We start from the raw sequence: 17,646 nt of genomic DNA, 5'->3' as shown, positions 1-17,646 counted from the left end.
CTTGCCTTTGCCAAAGATCTCTTCGCACTGCTGGTGAGCATTGAAGCATTTCCCCGAATAGCAGATGTCCTTGGCGCCGCACGGCATCCCGTTTTGCTTGTACACATCTGGGGGGCATTTGGCGGAAACCCCGTTGCAGTATTCGGGGAAATCACATTCAGAAGCCGCTTCCCGGCATTCTTTGCCTTCGGTGACAATCTGTTGGAAACAAGAACCAAACCCCACGCTGTGGCTGCTTTCTCAGAGGATGCAGAAACATTTATTATTATTGCTATTACTGTTCAAATGATTGACTGCCTACATACAACAAGCTCTGGCTTTGTAACACCACATGGAAATATGCACATAACAGACAAGATGTGGAATAAAATGTTCCTGGCATTCCTGGCATCTGTCTGCCTCGAGAGACAATGGAGTGCGCCTCTGGAGGGGAAGCCAAACTGCTGGGGAGTCACAGCGTCTGCTGTGGCCGCACAGGCCTCCCGCTTTGTTTTTGCTGCCTGGGCCTTGTGTCTGGAGGTCATGGGCTGCCCAGACGACAAGACCCCCCCACCCCTCGTCCTCACTGATGGGGTCCAAAGGAAAGCACAGCAAGACATTTGGCACAGCCTGGCTGCAGGAGTTGCTGGAAGGAGGCGTACGAGGTGCCATCCAGCCGTCTTAGGGACACTCAAAGGACCTGTTTTACCATTTCACAATTGTACTGTGGAGAGTGTATTAACTTATGGTCTGTGTCTGTGGTTTGGGAGCTGCACAGTCAGGGAAAAAACAAGGCTGTCCAGGGTTGCAAAGACTGCGGAGAGAATAATTGGGCGCACTCTTCCCACCTTGGATCAAATCTACGCTTCCAGGTGCCATAAGAAAGCGGCAGAGATAGCGCAGGATAGTGCACACCCCGGAAATGATCTCTTTCAGCTTCTGCCTTCTGGAAGAAGGTCCAGGGTTATAAAGACTAGGACCAGCTGCCTGAGAAACAGTATCTATCCAAATGCGATTTTGGTTTTAAACGCAGTGTAAGGAGTCTCTGTGGGAGTATATTGTATTTTAAAAATGGGGTATCAGAGTTTTTAGGGGGCTAACCAGGTTGGGATAGCTGGAATAGCAGGCTTGTTGGTTTTGAATGTCTGATGTAGATTTTTTCAATTTTGTTGTTCTGCATGGTACAATGACAATCAAGATTATCGTATCGTATCGTATCGTATCGTATCGTATCGTATCGTATCGTATCGTATTGTATCATTCCGGATTTGTGTAGGGTTTGTTCCTTAGCCTTTTCTTCTCCTGACGATGCCCCGCAAGGCAGCGGAGGTTTAGGATCAGAGTTTTCCTTCTTAGCCTCCCTTCCCAGGTGGACGAGCCCCATCTGCCCCCGTCTTCCCTCTATATCTCGTGCAGAAACTGCCTTCTTGGCCGTTGGACCCACTAATGGTCTAGTCCCCTCAATCCGCCAGAGCCCAACTTTGCAAATAAATACAGATAATCATGCAAATAAGAGAAAGTGCATCAGTGTGGGATATGCAAACAGATCCATGCAAACCTGGGTTCTCCAGCTCAGCAAGTTCCTTCCTGTCTGACAGTGTTGGATTTGCAAACTGTCGAAAAACAAGGCTCTTAAAAATTATATTGCCTACGATGAGCGCATTTTGTCTGTAAAATGGTGCTGTGGTGGATGTGCTCATAAAATAAAATGAGGATGGGTAAGTATTGAGGGGCGCTAAAGAAGAAAGGCATAAATGCAGATAATTTAGCGTATGTTCGGCCTTCCCCAACTCGAGATGGAGAAGAAATTCGACCCGAAGAAAGAGACCACACGCATTATCTAATGCAAATAAGCAGTGAAAAGCATTGTGACGTTAAGATAACTATCTGCACAAGGATGTCACCAAGGCGTTTGCTGGAGGTTCGACAGACCCAGAGAGTAAGGATTTTAAGCACCAAACCAGAGGCCAATGACAGCTGCTGTGGCAATCTTACCTTGCAGTTGTCACAGCAGAGTCCATGAGTACACACCGCGTTTGGTTTCCGCCTGCAATTCTCTTGGCAGCAATCCTTTTTCTGGCACTCCTGTCAGAATAGATTGTAGGCAGGTTAACAGCTTCTTGGACCTAAAGCTCCAGATCTGTTCCTCTCCTCCTTCTGTTCGCGCCCCCCCCCCCCCGCAAGACCTGACCTGGGAGTGGAAGCTGTGGCTGAAGGAGCAGTCAGAGCTAGGCTCAAACGGAGGAGGCAGGGGGGAGCTGAGCCAGGCTGCAGGAATCGAGAGAAGCATGGTGATTTTTGCATAGCGCACACACCCATATTGTGATCCGTGATACATGGCCAGGTCAAAAACCATGAGACCAAGATCACAATACGGACTTCAAACCGGTTTAGGACGATATATCAATATGTTACCCAGCCCTACTCTCTGTAACCATGTGGGTACCAGGAAAGGATGGATGAGGCTTTATCAGGATGGAGGCTCAATGGGCAGTCTCATCCATGTGCCCCCCCCCCCGACCTCCCAGTAGACAGCAGGGGCAAAAATGACCCCACGGGCCTCTCCACTGCACCTGTTGAACTGCTGCCTGGCGTACTGAGGCCGCTCTGCTGCTGGGATGGTGGTGGTGCCTTCTTCAAAGGCTGACGTTTCTGCACTTCCCGTTGCAGGGGGTTGGGATGGATGACCCTTGGGGTCCCTTCCAACTCAGCAATTCTATGGTCCTAGGTGTTTAAAGCCTAGACCAGCCCAGGCCAGAGAATGCTGCAGCCAGCATGACCAATGGTCAGGGGCGATGCCCGACCTCCACGACCCGACTTCCTCGCTCAAATCCACATCTGCGACTCTTCTCTTCCCTGTCCTGACAAAGGGCTGACCCTTTCCTCAACCTTGGAGACTGCGCTATCTCCCCTGGCAGTTGAGAGTCGCTTCCCTGACACTGCTACTTGCACTGGGTCAACGTGAAAGCTTCCTCAGGAAGAGCCCCACAAAAAGACACCCCCCACCCCCCGTGGCACCCTTGGAGGGAGAATGGCAGGATGTAAGAGGGTCTCCCACCTTCTGCAAACCTTTGATCTCAGAGCCTCACGCTCAACTTCATTCATATATATATATATATATTACACACAGACGTATGTGTGTGTGTGTATTATATATATATATACTTCTTTTTAATTTCAATAAAGCATATATATATGTTTGTGTGTGTATTATACTATGTATATAGTATAATACACACACACACACGTGCGCTTTATTGAGATTAAAAAGAAGTAACAAACAAAAAGGTTATCCAGAAGAAAGAAAAGAAAATGGTAATATTTGTTACATCACATCACATCACAATACGTTTTTCTTGAACTTTTAACGACTTCCCGCCACTCTATCACACACCTACCACTTAGTCTATCTAGCGCACTATTTAATTTCGTTTTCTTTTGTTAAGTTTCGTCAGTATTCTATTCTCCTACCATTATCCGTCATACCACAGAAGTCACTCAAGGGCTGCCACTATCGTCATGTTATTACAGTAATCCTTAAGGTCTTTTTTTTGTACATGTCCCATTTCCTGATAAATGTTTCGTCAGTGTGACCTCTCAGTTTTTCTGTCCATTTTGCCAACTTGGCATATTCCAACAGTTTATTTTGCCACTCCAGCTTTGTCAATGTTTTCTCTCCTTTCCAATTTGTAGCGATTCGTATTCTTGTAGCTACCATGGCATACAAGAATACTTCTTTCGCATTTTTAGGTATATCTGGGCCTAGTATCCCCAGTAGGAAAGTGTCCGGGTTTTTTTTAAAATGAAAAATACCTTAATCATTCTTTTGAGCTCATTATAAATTACATCCCCAAATTCCTTTATTTTCTTACAGGTCCACCACATACTGTATTTTTCGCTCCATAAGACACACTTTTTCCTTCCTAAAAAGTAAGGGGAAATGTCTGTGTGTCTTACGGAGCCAATGCGTGGTCCCTGGAGCCAAATTGCCCAGGGGTGAAAAGCAGATCATGCTTTTTTTTTTTTTTTTTTTTGAAAGAGGGAAGTGGGTGTTGAAACAAAGTGATCAGGGAGAGAGATAAGGGATGCTACAGATAAAGGAGGCTGCCTGGGAGGCGGGAGGTAAAGACAGGAAACTTGCAAAGGGGGGAAACAGGAAGACTAAAGCAATAAGGAGAGGAATTAGAAGAAAAGGAGGAGCAAAAAACTGCTCCAGCTAAGGAAAAGACACTAAGGCAAACGAGGGAAGGGAGTATTGAAAAGAAGCAGCTGATTGGAGGGATTGGAAGAGAGATAAGTGATGCTAGCAGAGGCTGCCTGGGAGGGAGGAGGTAAAAGTCCATGGATCCTCAGGATTTTTGCATTGGGTCACCCCAAATTCACCATCACATGTCTGTGGCCACAGCATGAACCACAAAAATCATACATCCACTGTTTTGTCCAGAATATTTTTTCCCTTGTTTTCCTCCTCTAAAAACTAGGTGTGTCTTATGAAGCGAAAAATACGGTATGTAGCATTGAGCCTTCCGGTTCCCCACATCTCCAGCAGTTACTTGAAATGTTCTTATACATTTTAGATCGTTTTAGTCGTGTCAGCTCAACTTCCAGCTGCCCTCAACCCTCACTCCCAGTGGGCCACTCGCCATACAACAACGGGAAGATCTACATTAGACTTTGCAGGATCTGTGCAGGCTCCTTGGGGCCAGAGCAGGGCTCTTGAATGACAGCGACAAAGGGCACTTGGTTTTAGCCACAACTTACCTCCAGCCTCTTCAGTTCTTGTACTCTGCTTTCCGATAGTGAAGCGATGTCCTGCAATTCTTTTAGATCCTTTTCCAAGAAAAAGAAAAAGAAAATTACAGAGTCTCCCATCTCACCCACACTTTCATCCTGCCAGTTTTTAATTGCAGTGGCACCTTGGTTCTCAAACACCTTGGTACTCAAACGCCTTGGTTCCCAAACGCCAAAAAACCCGGAAGTAAGAGTTTTCGAATGTTTTTCGGAAGCCAAGCATCCGATGCAGCTGTTGGATATTGTTTCCAGGGCGCCTGCACCAATCGGAAGCCACGACTTGGTTTTCGAACATTTCGGAAATCAAACGGACTCCCGGAACAGATTAAGTTCGAGAACCAAGGGACCGCTGTATTTTGCGCTTTTGTTTTTGCTATTTATTTTGCGTTTTTGTTTTTGAGGCTTTTTGGGTTAATTTGTTTTTTTGTGACTGTGTGGAACCCAGTTCAGCTGACTGATTGATTGTGTGACTGTGGAAATGGATAAAAGCCCCCCATACAAAAAATGAATATCATCAGTGCAAGTAAGGGGGGGGGAAATAAAATTTATTTTTATTATCTACAATACTGTCTTATATTTTATAGTACGGTACATTGATTATTGCTTTCATTTTATGGATCAGTGGTCTTGTTTGGTAGTAAAATCCATGTTAAATTGCTGTTTTAGGGGTTGTTTTTAAAAGTCTGGAACGGATTAATCCGTTTTGCATTACTTTCTATAGGAAAGCACGCCTTGGTTTTGGAACGCTTTGGTTTTGGAACGGACTTCCGGAACGGATTAAGTTTGAGAACCAAGGTACCACTCTCTATATTTATTTTTTAAAAAACCTTGATCATTCTGTACATTGGTTTGTGAAACAGAAAAACAGGAGATACTTGTGAGCATTCATCTTGGTTGGTTTGGACAAAGTTCGTAGGGAGATTCTACTACGTTTGCTGTTTAATGGGCATTCATTCTGATTTGTGGATGTGGAGATCCTTTTACAAAATGTATTATACTGCTTGATTGTAAATGAACAACTCTAAGTGGCTTGCCAAAAATATAAAACGAAACATTAATATTCCAATGATGATTAAAATCAACAGTAGCCAACATGTATTCTAAGTTCTTATCTGCTATCAAGTCACCAGAGGATTCTCAACCAGAGAGGACACATTCAGTCTACATGCTTCCCCGGAATGTATTCCAGGATTTGGGGTTTTAAAATGATAATTAAACTGGAGATAATGTGCCTGGGAAGCAAAGTTAAGTTCATGTTTTAATGAAAGGAGTTGTTAATTTGCTAACAAAACAGGATGCAAGAACCTTACGGCAGATTAAAAAGCAAGGAAACTCCATGCCCCTCAAGGCAGAAAACATATATATTTAATAACACCCCCTGCACACATAAGCTCTAACCTCAGGCCTACCACAGTCACATTCTTCCTCGCCTTCCACCACTCCGTTGCCGCACATCTTTATGTTAAATGTATTCTCAGAGTAGCTTTCAAATGAGTCCCTAGGCAGATTCAGCAAACAAAATTTCCCCCGGTTGGCTAGGAATTCGTAATACGCATTTTTGCTGCAGTTGCTAAATCGGTGACAGCCTCTGCAATAAAAGACAACAAACTGTTAGCAGAACAGCAATCTTGTAATTTTACTTTTTATTTCCACGGTGCTCGTTAACAAACAGAAATGCTTCCTGGGTGCTTGACAAATGAAAGTTAAAATCGCAGCCGGTAAATGGAATGCAGCCATAAAATCCAAAATGATTAAAAGAGCCTGAGAATAAAATAGGCAACGGAAAAAGAATGGCGCAAAGAACATAAAAATAAATAAAACCTGGGGAAATGAAAAGGACACTTGCCTGCTCCTGAAAATACCTTGTTGGGGAGGGAATTCCACAACCTGGGGGCCACCACCGAGAAGAATCTCTCCCTGTGGCATCTGCCCCACCTCAACTGGTGGAGAAGAGGCTCTGGAGGTGATCTTGAGACTCAAGCAGGTATATAGGATACAATCCTTCAGGGAATGTGGACCCAAAACATTCGAGGTTAAAACCAGCTTTGGAAACAGACTGACGTGATACAATATGGTTACCAGATTTTTTTCAATGAATCCGGGACACTTTTTTTTTTTTTTTGAAGCTGAGTAGCAACAGGCAGTGAGTAGTGGGGATGGTGAGGCAAAAGACGTTGGGCCCAAGCACACATGCATATTGCAAAAGGTAAAGGGACCCCTGACCATTAGGTCCAGTCATGTCCGACTCTGGGATTGCGGCGCTCATCTCGCTTTACTGGCCGAGGGAGCTGGTGTTTGTCCACAGACAGTTTTTCCAGGTCATGTGGCCAGCATGACTAAGCCACTTCTGGCAAACCAGAGCAGTGCACGGAAACACCGTTTACCTTCCTGCCAGAGCGGTACCTATTTATCTACTTGCACTTTGACGTGTTTTCGAACTGCCAAGTGGGCAGGAGCTGGGACCGAGAAACGGGAGCTCACCCCGTCGTGGGGATTCGAACCACCGACCTTCTGATCGGCAAGTCCTAGGCTCTGTGGTTTTCGCACTCTGTGAAGCAAATGTGCAGAGTTTTTTTAAAACTCGGCAACGGCGTGCCACCCACCTGTGACTCCTGAGCCTCCCCCGATCTCCTGCCCCCTTCCCTCTTTGTTTTGACTGATCGGGGGAGGCTAGGGAGTTGTGGGCGGGTGGCTGTTGCCCAGTTTTTTTAAAAAAACTCTGCACATTTGTGTTTCACAGGGTGCAAAAGAAGAGCTTTGCACCTTGCCTGGCAGAGAAAGCACACGCCTTGCACTTCTCCTGGGCAGCGCCTGCCCGCTCGTGACTCCCTAGCCTCCCCTGATCTGTCAAAACAAAGGGGGCAGGAGATCTGTACCACTGGACGTCCCCGGTTCCCCTTCAGCAGTGGCAGCGGCAGTAAGCAGCTCCTGAAGCCAGCCAGAGCCAACTGTGCTACCAGGCTGACTCTGGGCTGCTGAGGCTGCCACTGCCACATTTCCCGGGGACAGATTTGCAAATCTGGGGACATTCCAGGGATGGAATTTGTCCAGGGACAGATTTGCAAATCCGGGGACTGTCCCCAGGAACCAGGGATGTCTGGTAACCTTATGATATGATCATATTGGACAGTCCCAATTACTAATCACTTCAACTGAAATCATTGGGCTTCCCCCCCAAAAAAATAAACATGTCTGAAGAGTGGGTTGACTGGTCAAGTTAAAGGACCCCTGGACAGTTACGTCTAGTCTAATTCGGCTATAGGATGCAGCGCTCATCTCTGCCTTCTGGCCAAGGGAGCCGGCATTTGTCCGCCAACAGCTTTTCCAGGCTGACAGGAGCTGTGACCGAGAGTATAACCAACAAAGATGCTGTATTTCCAGAGTCAAAACTACAGCGGTCGAAAGAGCACTGACCCCCTACTTACGCAACAGCTGAATGCATGACACAGCGACCACGCTCCGAGGTGCAGGTGCAGTCACACCTTCTGCCTTGAAGTTCTGGAAGGTCGTCGTGGACAAAGCCAAAGACCGCGTGGCCCAGCTGATGGGCGGCTGATACGCCATCATTTGTTAACGACAAGGATGTCTGGATGCAGGAGAGGAAAAAGACGGACAGGGAATTGAGCCCAAAGGCGATTGAAACCTTTTTGAGTATGTGCAGCATTCGAGGAACTTCAGTAATAGCTGCAAGTTAGACATAAGAGCTAAGATATAGTAAGAAAAAGTTAAATGATGATAAAAGTGTGTATTGGCAATAAGTAATATGAAATTGAAATAAGGAATAGACGGGAGGTCGGGTCTATAGTGTTTTATTGTTTGTTAAGAAAATTTTGTGTTTATTGTTATTCCTGTGTGTAATTCTGTATCTGTGTTTTCTTTTCTTGCTGTATTCAATAAAAAAAAAATTTAAAATAAAATAAAATAAGGAAACCTTTTTGAGAATGCAGGAGTGCACTGGATTGCCTGCGAATTGTGGTTCCGCAGGGGGAGTAGATTATCCAAAGCTTTTTGCAAAAAAAACAACAACCCATTTTGGGTTGCAAAACAGCAAAACAGCAGCTCCAGGTTTATGCAGGGTTAACTCTTGAGCCCTTTCTTCTCCCCAGGATGTTCTGCAAGGCAGCCAGTATGCAGGAAGCAGAGAGAGTTGTTGTACTCGGGTCCTACTTATGGGTAGACATCTGGTTGACCCTTGTGAGTGTTGGGAATCAAGCCTTTATCAGGAGAAACTGGCCACTCTCCAGGCACCCGGCTTGATCTCCGGTTGACCTCCCTGTCTGCATTCCTGGCAAGATCCAGGCAGAGGTCGCGATAGGCGATCCTTCTCAGCGTGAGAAGAACACCCCCCCTCTTTCCTGCCCCCCCCCCCAGGCAGGGGAAAGAGATAGACAGAAACGTATTTACATGCCTTTATTTCTGTCTTTGCAGTGTTACAGAGAAACATGTCTGCTCTCTTCAAACTCCAACAGCAGAGAGACAAACTCCTCCTATACTTCCTGTACAGCTCATATTACACTCTGAGCTAATTCCGGTGCTTCGCACTGTCAATAGACTGTCCTTCTGTTTCCCACGGAACAGTCCCAACATTCCCATTATGTTTTGCTTTCGAGCTACCAGCTCGCGGCCGCATTGCTTCTATATCGTAACAGTGAGAACAGAATGCTGGACTAGATGGGACATTGGCTTGATCCAGCAGCGCTTTTCTTACATTGTTGATATAAATGTTATCACAGGGAAAATCAAAGTAGTTTATCACCATGTTGTGACTTGTATACAGAAATCGGAGGAAATAGATAAAATGTTGAGTCGTAAACCAAAGGTCTGATTTTTCAGTATCCAATGGTCATACGGTTTCATTCTGTTCAGTTGGTATTTTGTACTGTTGGTCTTGTTATTACTATTATTATTACCATTTCAGACTGCTATGGAGCATTATTGAAAACCTATTAATTTAAAAAGTAGTATACAGTGGTACCTCGGGTTACATACGCTTCAAGTTACAGACTCCGCTAACCCAGAAATATTACCTCGGGTTAAGAACTTTGCTTCAGGATGAGAACAGAAATTTTGCTCCGGGGCGGGCTGGCAGCTAAAGTGGTACCTCAGGTTAAGAACAGTTTCAGGTTAATAACAGACCTCCAGAACAAATTAAGTACTTAACCCGAGGTACCACTCTACAGAGAAGCCCCAAGCAGCCTATGATAGCAGCTGGTTAATATAGGAACAACTGTCTAGAAACTGGTGCTGGAATTTTGAGTTTAATTTCCCCCTTCCCTCCTCGTCCCCTTTGCCTTGTGTATTGTGTTTTTATTAATTTCATTCTTTGTTTATTAGAATGTAAGCCTGTCTTGTTTGGATTTCACGTAAACTGCTCTGGAGAGAGTCTTTTTGGCTGAAAAGTGGGGTACAAATAAATATGTATCATAGCTTAACACTAATGTATAAAAACATGGGACTGGCAAGATCACATCAAATAATGTGCCACACCACTTACTCTGACAGAAGAAACTGAGACATGATCCTGAAGACAAAAACGTTCTTCCCACGAGTTCCCAAAGGAATTATGTTGACCCACAGCCCTAGAAAAGAGAAGATGACGAAATTTGGGGCATAACTGGATCCTTAAATTATAGGGGCAAGGACGGATAGCAATCAGCACCAAAACCACTTGGACCAGCGTCGTCTGATGCTGTGCTTCTGGCGTGACACTTATAGCATGGCATTAGTGCCCCAAACGCAGCCAAATTCCAACCATGAAGTCAACGGGGCGTTGTTAAACTGTGGAACTCCCTGCTACAGGAGGCAATGATGGCCACCAACTTGGATGGCTTGGAAAGAGGAGTGAGGAGATGCTCACTGTCAGGGCAGCAATGCTTTTGAATGCTGGCTGCTGGGAACTGCAGGAGGGGAGAGGGCTCTTGTGTTCAAATCCTGATTGCGGGTTCCATTTTTAATTTTTTTAAAAAACAGTTTTATTCGAGTTCAGGATTTTTACATACAGTATACAGTGGTACCTCGGGTTACATACGCTTCAGGTTACAGACTCCGCTAACCCAGAAATAGTGCTTCAGGTTAAGATCTCTGCTTCAGGATGAGAACAGAAATTGCCAGAAGTGACACGGGGGCAGCAGGAGGCCCCATTAGCTAAAGTGGTGCTTCAGGTTAAGAACAGTTTCAGGTTAAGAACAGACCTCCAGAACGAATTAAGTACTTAACCCGAGGTACCACTGTATTTTCTCCTTCCAATTTTTGAATTTCCCGTACAATTTTTTCCTTTCCCTCCCTTCCACACTCCACCCATATCCATTGGAAGGGTTTAAACAATTATCCTCAGCTATGGGCATAGCGTCTTTAGTTTCCACCGAATGTCTTCGGTTACAGTAGTTTCTGAAGATAAAGGTTCCTTATCGTGGTGGACTTGACCTTCCACGTTGTTTCCTGTGACATGACTGTGACAATGTCCGACTGAATAAGTTCAAACAAATAACTATTCCATGCCTCTACTGTTCATTTTTCTCTATCTTTCAACCTAAAGCTATCATTGTCTTCCCCACTAATATAGCTTTGAAAGTAAACTGGTCCCCTTTCTCTTTAGCTGTGTTTCCAAGAATACCGATTGTCATGAAATCAAAGTCTGTTGAAAGCTTCACTTTAAACAGTTCATTAATAACCTTTAGGATTTTATTCCAGAATTCCTTTACCTCTGGGCATTCCCAGTACATTCCCAGCAGGCTGTCATTCTATTCTATTCTATTCTATTCTATTCTATTCTATTCTATTCTATTCTATTCTATTCTATTCTATTCTATTCTATTCAGCAGCAGGCAGGCAAAGCAGGGTGACTAAACACTCTCAGCAATGGAAATGGGGAAGAGTCTCACGTGAATAAAGAGGCATGGTCGAAATGAACTTGAGTCCGAAGCTCAGAGGTGACGTAGTCGTGAAACGCTTGCAAACCGGCATCGCTGCCTGTCAGATCTTGCCTTGTCCACACCTCTATTCCTGTCAAAACAACGTGAAGACCTATGTCGTCATATATCTGAAAACAGAAAATAGGAAATCAGTATGTGCTTATAAAACATACTGATAATATATATAGAGAGAGACACGTGCATAAGATAGCGGAGACTCTTAATCTCAGGGTCATAGGGTTCAAGACCCGTGTGGTGCAAAAGATGGGGACTAGGTGACCCAACCCCCAGGGTCCCCTTCCAGATCTACAATTCCATGGTTCTATAGGCAGACACACATAGTTATAATAATGCTGGGTTGTTGTAAGACAAAGCATGTGTTAAGCGCTTTGAACACATTACCATCAATCAATTGTTCATTATTAATAATATTTATTTACAGTGGTACCTCTGGTTCAGAATAGGATCTGTTCCAGAGGCCCGTTCGCAACATGAGCAGAACGCAACCCGCATCTGCGCATGCACGGGTCACGATTCGCCGCTTCTGCGCATGCGTGAAACGTCATTTTGCATGTCTGTGCATGCGCGAGCGGCAAAACCTGGAAGTAACCCTTTCCGGTACTTCCGGGTTGCCGCGGGACACAGCCTGAAAATGCTCAACCTGAAGCAAACGTAACATGAGGCATGACTGTATTTATTTATTGTTATTATTATTAAATACATTTCTATGCCTGATGCCCTGGCAGTTCACACCAAAGTAATCAACTTATGTGTTCAGAGTCTCTCCCACCTGCTACGCTGCAGAGCTCAGTCTTGTTGCAGTTTGACTACAGAAAGTCCCCAAGCTACAGGTGTATCAAGTCAAGGCTTGAGGCACACAAGACAACATGTTAAATCTTAGACTCATAGAATTGTAGGGACCCCAAGGGTCATCTAATCCAACCCCCTGCAAGGCAGCAATAACTGCTGTCTTCTACTTACCCTGTGCATTAGGAGCGACTCTGACCCATTATTCAAAAGGTGTGGCAGGAGTCTAACCTAATCAAGTAACACCAGGGACATTTTATTTGATTTAATTCACATTTAATGGGGAAATGCTTCCTTATTAATGAAGGTTCAAAATGGAAAATGCATAAATGTGTATTGCTAACACTGGGTTTGCCCCACAGTAGTTAGAAAACTACTGTGAACTCTGAGTTCTTGCTGAGCTGATAATTAACTGTTGTTTGCTGCTAGCTAACAGGTGAGTGTTGTAACCTTAAATCAGCTGAAAAAGGCATTGAGCTGCAAATCCGCCTTCTTGAAAGGGTTGTGACTGTTAGTTTTTCTCTGAAAGCGACAGAGAACAGAAGTATGTGATAATGGCTCTCCAAGAAGCTGGAATGAGGGAGAGAGACACATTTTGATTTCTGGAGTTGTCTTTTATTGTAAGATGCTGAGCCTGTGCTGGACAGCACAATACATCATAGGGATGTTTTGGGTGTATATTTGATGTTTTAATTCTATTATGAAGAAAGTTCTGCAAGTGAAAGTTTGAATAATGTTTTTTATGGGCCAGGACAATGATTTCTTCCAAAAGGAGCCAGTTCTTAGGCTTCCAGTTGCTTCAAACTGCACAGTATTAATACCTGCAATATGCACAGCTCATCACCCTTTGCATTTGACTATCGTGGCAAGAAAGTTTCGCTCCAGCTAACACATAAATCCCCTTTCTCCCTCTTTGCAAAAGGGAAACTCTTCCCCAAAGACCAGAGCGTCTCACGCTGCATGTGATGTGCCCTTTGTCTTCCGTTCTTCAAGTTAAGGTTGTGCTTTTGACCTCTTTCCTCTCCCAAGCAAAACAAAGAACGTTATTCAGAAATTTCCAATAAACATACTTACATTGTGAAGGACAGATAGAATCTGAAGCACCATCAATATCACCTGAGTCACGTTTTTCTTTTTCTGCTGATACTAAAATAAAAGAAGTTCTTTATAAGCTAGGGCTGACATCTTTCTTTATTGCGTTTGACCCCCCCTCCAACCCCAGATGACACCCAAGTGGTATAATGACTCAAGACAGCGTGTTATGGGATTAAAATTTTGGCCACAACTTTATTAAAACTTCAGATGTAGGGAGACCTTGGCTAAGCATTGGGTGTTTATTCCTCCCAGTCCCTGGCCGGGGATCTGGGGAACATTGGGGTTATCCAGAATGTGTGGGGATTGGGCCGGCTCTGGAGAACGTCTGTTCAAGCAGACAGCCCGCCCTCCAATTCGCCGCTACATGGGGGAGACCAATGACAGCCTCTCGGCTTATGGCCAATGACTCCCCTCAAAACAACCCCTTTAACGGGGAACCCTGGGATCACTGCTGCGGGGGGGGTGTGGGTCACCGCTTCACGCCCCCCCCCCATTTAGGGAATATAGACTAAAGCAAGCACATCCAACAGGTAGATCGAGCTCGACACCTCGACCTGAACCCCCCAAAAGGGGGTAGATCTCTGCCAGTTTTTAACTCTGTGAGTAGATCACAGTCTCTTGGGAGTTGGCCACCTCATGTGAAGAGAAGACTCCCTGGAAAAGACCCTGATGTTGGCAAAGACGGAGGGCACAATGAGAAGGGACGAGAGAGGACGAGATGGTGGGACAGTGTTCTCGAAGCTACCAGCATGAGTCTGACCAAACTGCTGGAGGTAGTGGAAGACAGGAGTGCCTGGCGTGCTCTGGTCCAGGGGGTCACGAAGAGTCGGACACGACTAAACGACTAAACAACAACAATCAGTGAGGAGAATTGCTTGTCCTCTAATCTGAAAGATGGTATCCCTCTTTCTTAAGCCTATTATGTTGCATGGACTTAAGCACTGCAAGGAAGCCACTAAGCAGGCAGACAGACATGCATAACTCTTACAGGCGGAGAATACAGGTTATCGCCACTTACGATGGAATTGTCGCAAACAGCAAAATACTCTAGGTATCTGGATGGTGCATCAGCCCCAGGGAACTCTGTCTGAAATGAAATGCACACAGCTCTGGGTTTGTGGGAGGCAAATCAAAGCAATGTAGAGCTGCAGACATTGTACCACTTCTGCAGGAAATCCATCGGGCTGGAAGCGGAAGATGCAGCTGGCAAATCGGATGGATCTAATGTTGGGTCCACCCCAGTCAAGTCCATCAGGAAAGAGTAATGATACACAGGGCGAGAGACTTTGGGTGTAATATGCAACTTACAGCATGGGAGAATCATAGAATCATAGAATCATAGAGTTGGAAGGGACCACAAGGGCCATCGAGTCCAACCCCCTGCCAAGCAGGAAACACCATCAGAGCACTCCTGACATATGGTTGTCAAGCCTCTGCTTAAAGACCTCCAAAGGAGGAGACTCCACCACACTCCTTGGCAGCAAATTCCACTGTCAAACAGCTCTTACTGTCAGGAAGTTCTTCCTAATGTTTAGGTGGAATCTTCTTTCTTGTAGTTTGGATCCATTGCTCCGTGTCCGCTTCTCTGGAGCAGCAGAAAACAACCTTTCTCCCTCCTCTATGTGACATCCTTTTATATATTTGAACACGGCTATCATATCACCCCTTAACCTTCTCTTCTCCAGGCTAAACATGCCCAGCTCCCTTAGCCGTTCCTCAGAAGGCATCGTTTCCAGGCCTTTGACCATTTTGGTTGCCCTCCTCTGGACACGTTCCAGTTTGTCAGTGTCCTTCTTGAACTGTGGTGCCCAGAACTGGACACAGTACTCCAGGTGAGAAGTTATGGAATTGGGATGTAAAATTCACAGCGTGTTACACGTTGAAAGAAAATTATATGAAAAGGATGTATCCAAACATGGTGGGTGTTCAGGCTTCTCCTTAGAGAGGCATAAATGTTACTGCATGTATCTGAGGTTGCTTAGACCAGGGTTTCCCAAACTTGGGTCTCCAGCTGTTTTTGGACCACAACTCCCATCATCCCTAGCTATCAGGACCAGTGATGAGATTTGCTGTCCAAAACTGTTGAATGCTCAAGTTTGGGAAACCCTGCCTTAGAACGTGGACCCCAACACCACACCCCTGGGGTATAGAGTTTCCACTGACTCCTCAGGTTTAGTGGATGAAAGCTTACCTTCTCCTCGGAGGACACTGCGGCTGGAGTAAATTCTATCTCATGCCTTGGCAGCTGCTTCTGGGGATCAGGAATCCCTCTGCATGGCTCCTGCTGCTCTGGGGCCATGCGGTAGAGGAAGTGTTGGTGCGTAGAGGAACCCTCAAAAGGATGTATCTCATACTGCAATTGTCCAATCTGTATATGTCCCCTGAAAACCAAAACGAAAGGATAATTAGGAGCGGTTTGGCAAGCTATACAGTCTTCCCTTAGATCCCAAGAGCCCTGGAACTCGGATGCGTTGGCTCCCGAACGCTGCAAACTCAGAAGCGATTGTTCCGGTTTGCAAATGTTCTTTTAGAACCAGAATGTCCGACGGGGCTTCTGAGGCTTCCTGCAGCCAATCAGAAGCCACAATTTGGTTTTCGAATGTTTTGGAAGACGAACGGACTTGCAGAACGGATTCTGTTCGACTTCCAAGGTACGACTGTACAAGGAGTCCAATAATAATAATAATAATAATAATAGCTTATTTTATTATTGTTGTACTTCTTAATGCAATGGATAAAATGGCTAAGGGAGAAGCTTTTGTGAGACCTTGAGTTTCCCAGAGGAAATGTAGGAGTGAAATGTATTAATGAATAAAAATGGGACACATAATAAAAGTCTGGTCGGTCCACATAAAAGCACAACAACATTCAATACAATGAGATGTGAGACAGAAAAAAGATACAGGCTTGATGGCAGTCAGAAACTGTATGTGGACGTTTTGGTTCCCACCTCAAAAACAAGTTCCAAAGGACATTCTTGGAGGGACAAAAGATGCTCTGCCCATTAGCCACAATGTGGGAAGCAACTTCTCCCTAAGTATTTCTCCAGAAATACAGTGGTGCCTCGCAAGACGAAATTAATTCGTTCTGCAAGTTTTTTCTTCTTGCGAGTTTTTCGTCTTGCGAAGCACGGTTTCCCATAGGAATGCATTGAAAATCAATTAATGCGTTCCTAGGGAAACCGCCTTCAGACCAGGTCCGGGGACAGTCTGTCCCCCGACCTCTTCTGAAGGCTGGGGGGGGGACAAGGGCTTTTCTTCCCACTGCCAGCCTTCAGAAGGCTGTTCTGAAGGCTGGGGGTGGGAAGAAAAGCCCTTCTTCCCACCTCCCGCCCCGCAAGCTCCGGGGACAGGAGGGCTTTGCTGCCGACCGCCAGCATTTTAAAAGCCCCTGCTGTCCCGGGGCGATTTTAAAATGCTGGCGGGCGGGCGGGAGCGAAGCCTCCGCTGTCCCGGGGAGATTTTAAAATGCTGGGGGTCGGCAGCGAACGCTTCGCTCCCGCCCGCCAGCATTTCAAGATCGCCCGGGGCAGCGGAGAAGTCTCCGCTGTCCCGGGAAGGCAGGCGGGGGGGAGCAAAGACTTTTGCCCCCCGCCGGCCTTCAGAAGAGGTCCAGGACCTCTTCTGAAGGCCGGCTGTGGGCGAAAGTCTTTGCTCCCGACCGCCAGCAATTTAAAACAGGTCCCCGGAGATTTCCCTATGGGCTTTCGTCTTGCGAAGCAAGCCCATAGGGAAATTCGTCTTGTGAAGCGCCTCCAAAACTGAAAACCCTTTCGTCTTGCGGGTTTTCCGTCTTGCGAGGCATTCGTCTTGCGGGGTACCACTGTAACACTAGGTCGTTCCCAGGGGCATTCTGCCCCAGCAACAAGATGTGACTGAGCAGCGAAGTGAGGACAGAATGAAGAAAAAGAAGGAAAACTCCCAGTTCAGCTACCCACCAATTCTTAAAACCGATCTGCTCTCTAAGGATTAATATTGCTGCATGCCACCCTAGCCTCTGAGCAGTTCGAGATTCCAGGGTTTCCAGGCACTGGAATAGTTTGTCCACCTTTAGACCCCATCCT

General features: G+C 45.7%; 1 protein-coding gene across 2 annotated transcripts in view; it reads right to left on the bottom strand.

The window, feature by feature from the left end:
- LOC309530343 (disintegrin and metalloproteinase domain-containing protein 21-like) overlaps positions 1-17,646 on the bottom strand; it is a 38,686-nt gene that overhangs the window by 12,489 nt on the left and 8,551 nt on the right. For both annotated transcript variants that reach the window (XM_082219225.1, XM_082219226.1), the window contains exons 6-15: positions 15,775-15,964; positions 14,602-14,670; positions 13,563-13,634; positions 11,652-11,809; positions 10,265-10,349; positions 8,196-8,356; positions 6,169-6,358; positions 4,741-4,809; positions 1,975-2,064; positions 6-198 (exon numbers count right to left, since the gene is read on the bottom strand). In XM_082219225.1, the coding sequence (XP_082075351.1) occupies positions 6-198; positions 1,975-2,064; positions 4,741-4,809; positions 6,169-6,358; positions 8,196-8,356; positions 10,265-10,349; positions 11,652-11,809; positions 13,563-13,634; positions 14,602-14,670; positions 15,775-15,964 (1,277 nt within the window). The remainder of the gene's footprint in view (positions 1-5; positions 199-1,974; positions 2,065-4,740; positions 4,810-6,168; positions 6,359-8,195; positions 8,357-10,264; positions 10,350-11,651; positions 11,810-13,562; positions 13,635-14,601; positions 14,671-15,774; positions 15,965-17,646) is intronic.

This window comes from Podarcis vaucheri (genome assembly GCF_965113315.1).
Source record: "Podarcis vaucheri genome assembly, chromosome: 4".
In the NCBI taxonomy this organism is placed as follows: domain Eukaryota; kingdom Metazoa; phylum Chordata; class Lepidosauria; order Squamata; family Lacertidae; genus Podarcis; species Podarcis vaucheri.
This window is presented reverse-complemented; position numbering and strand designations above follow the sequence as displayed.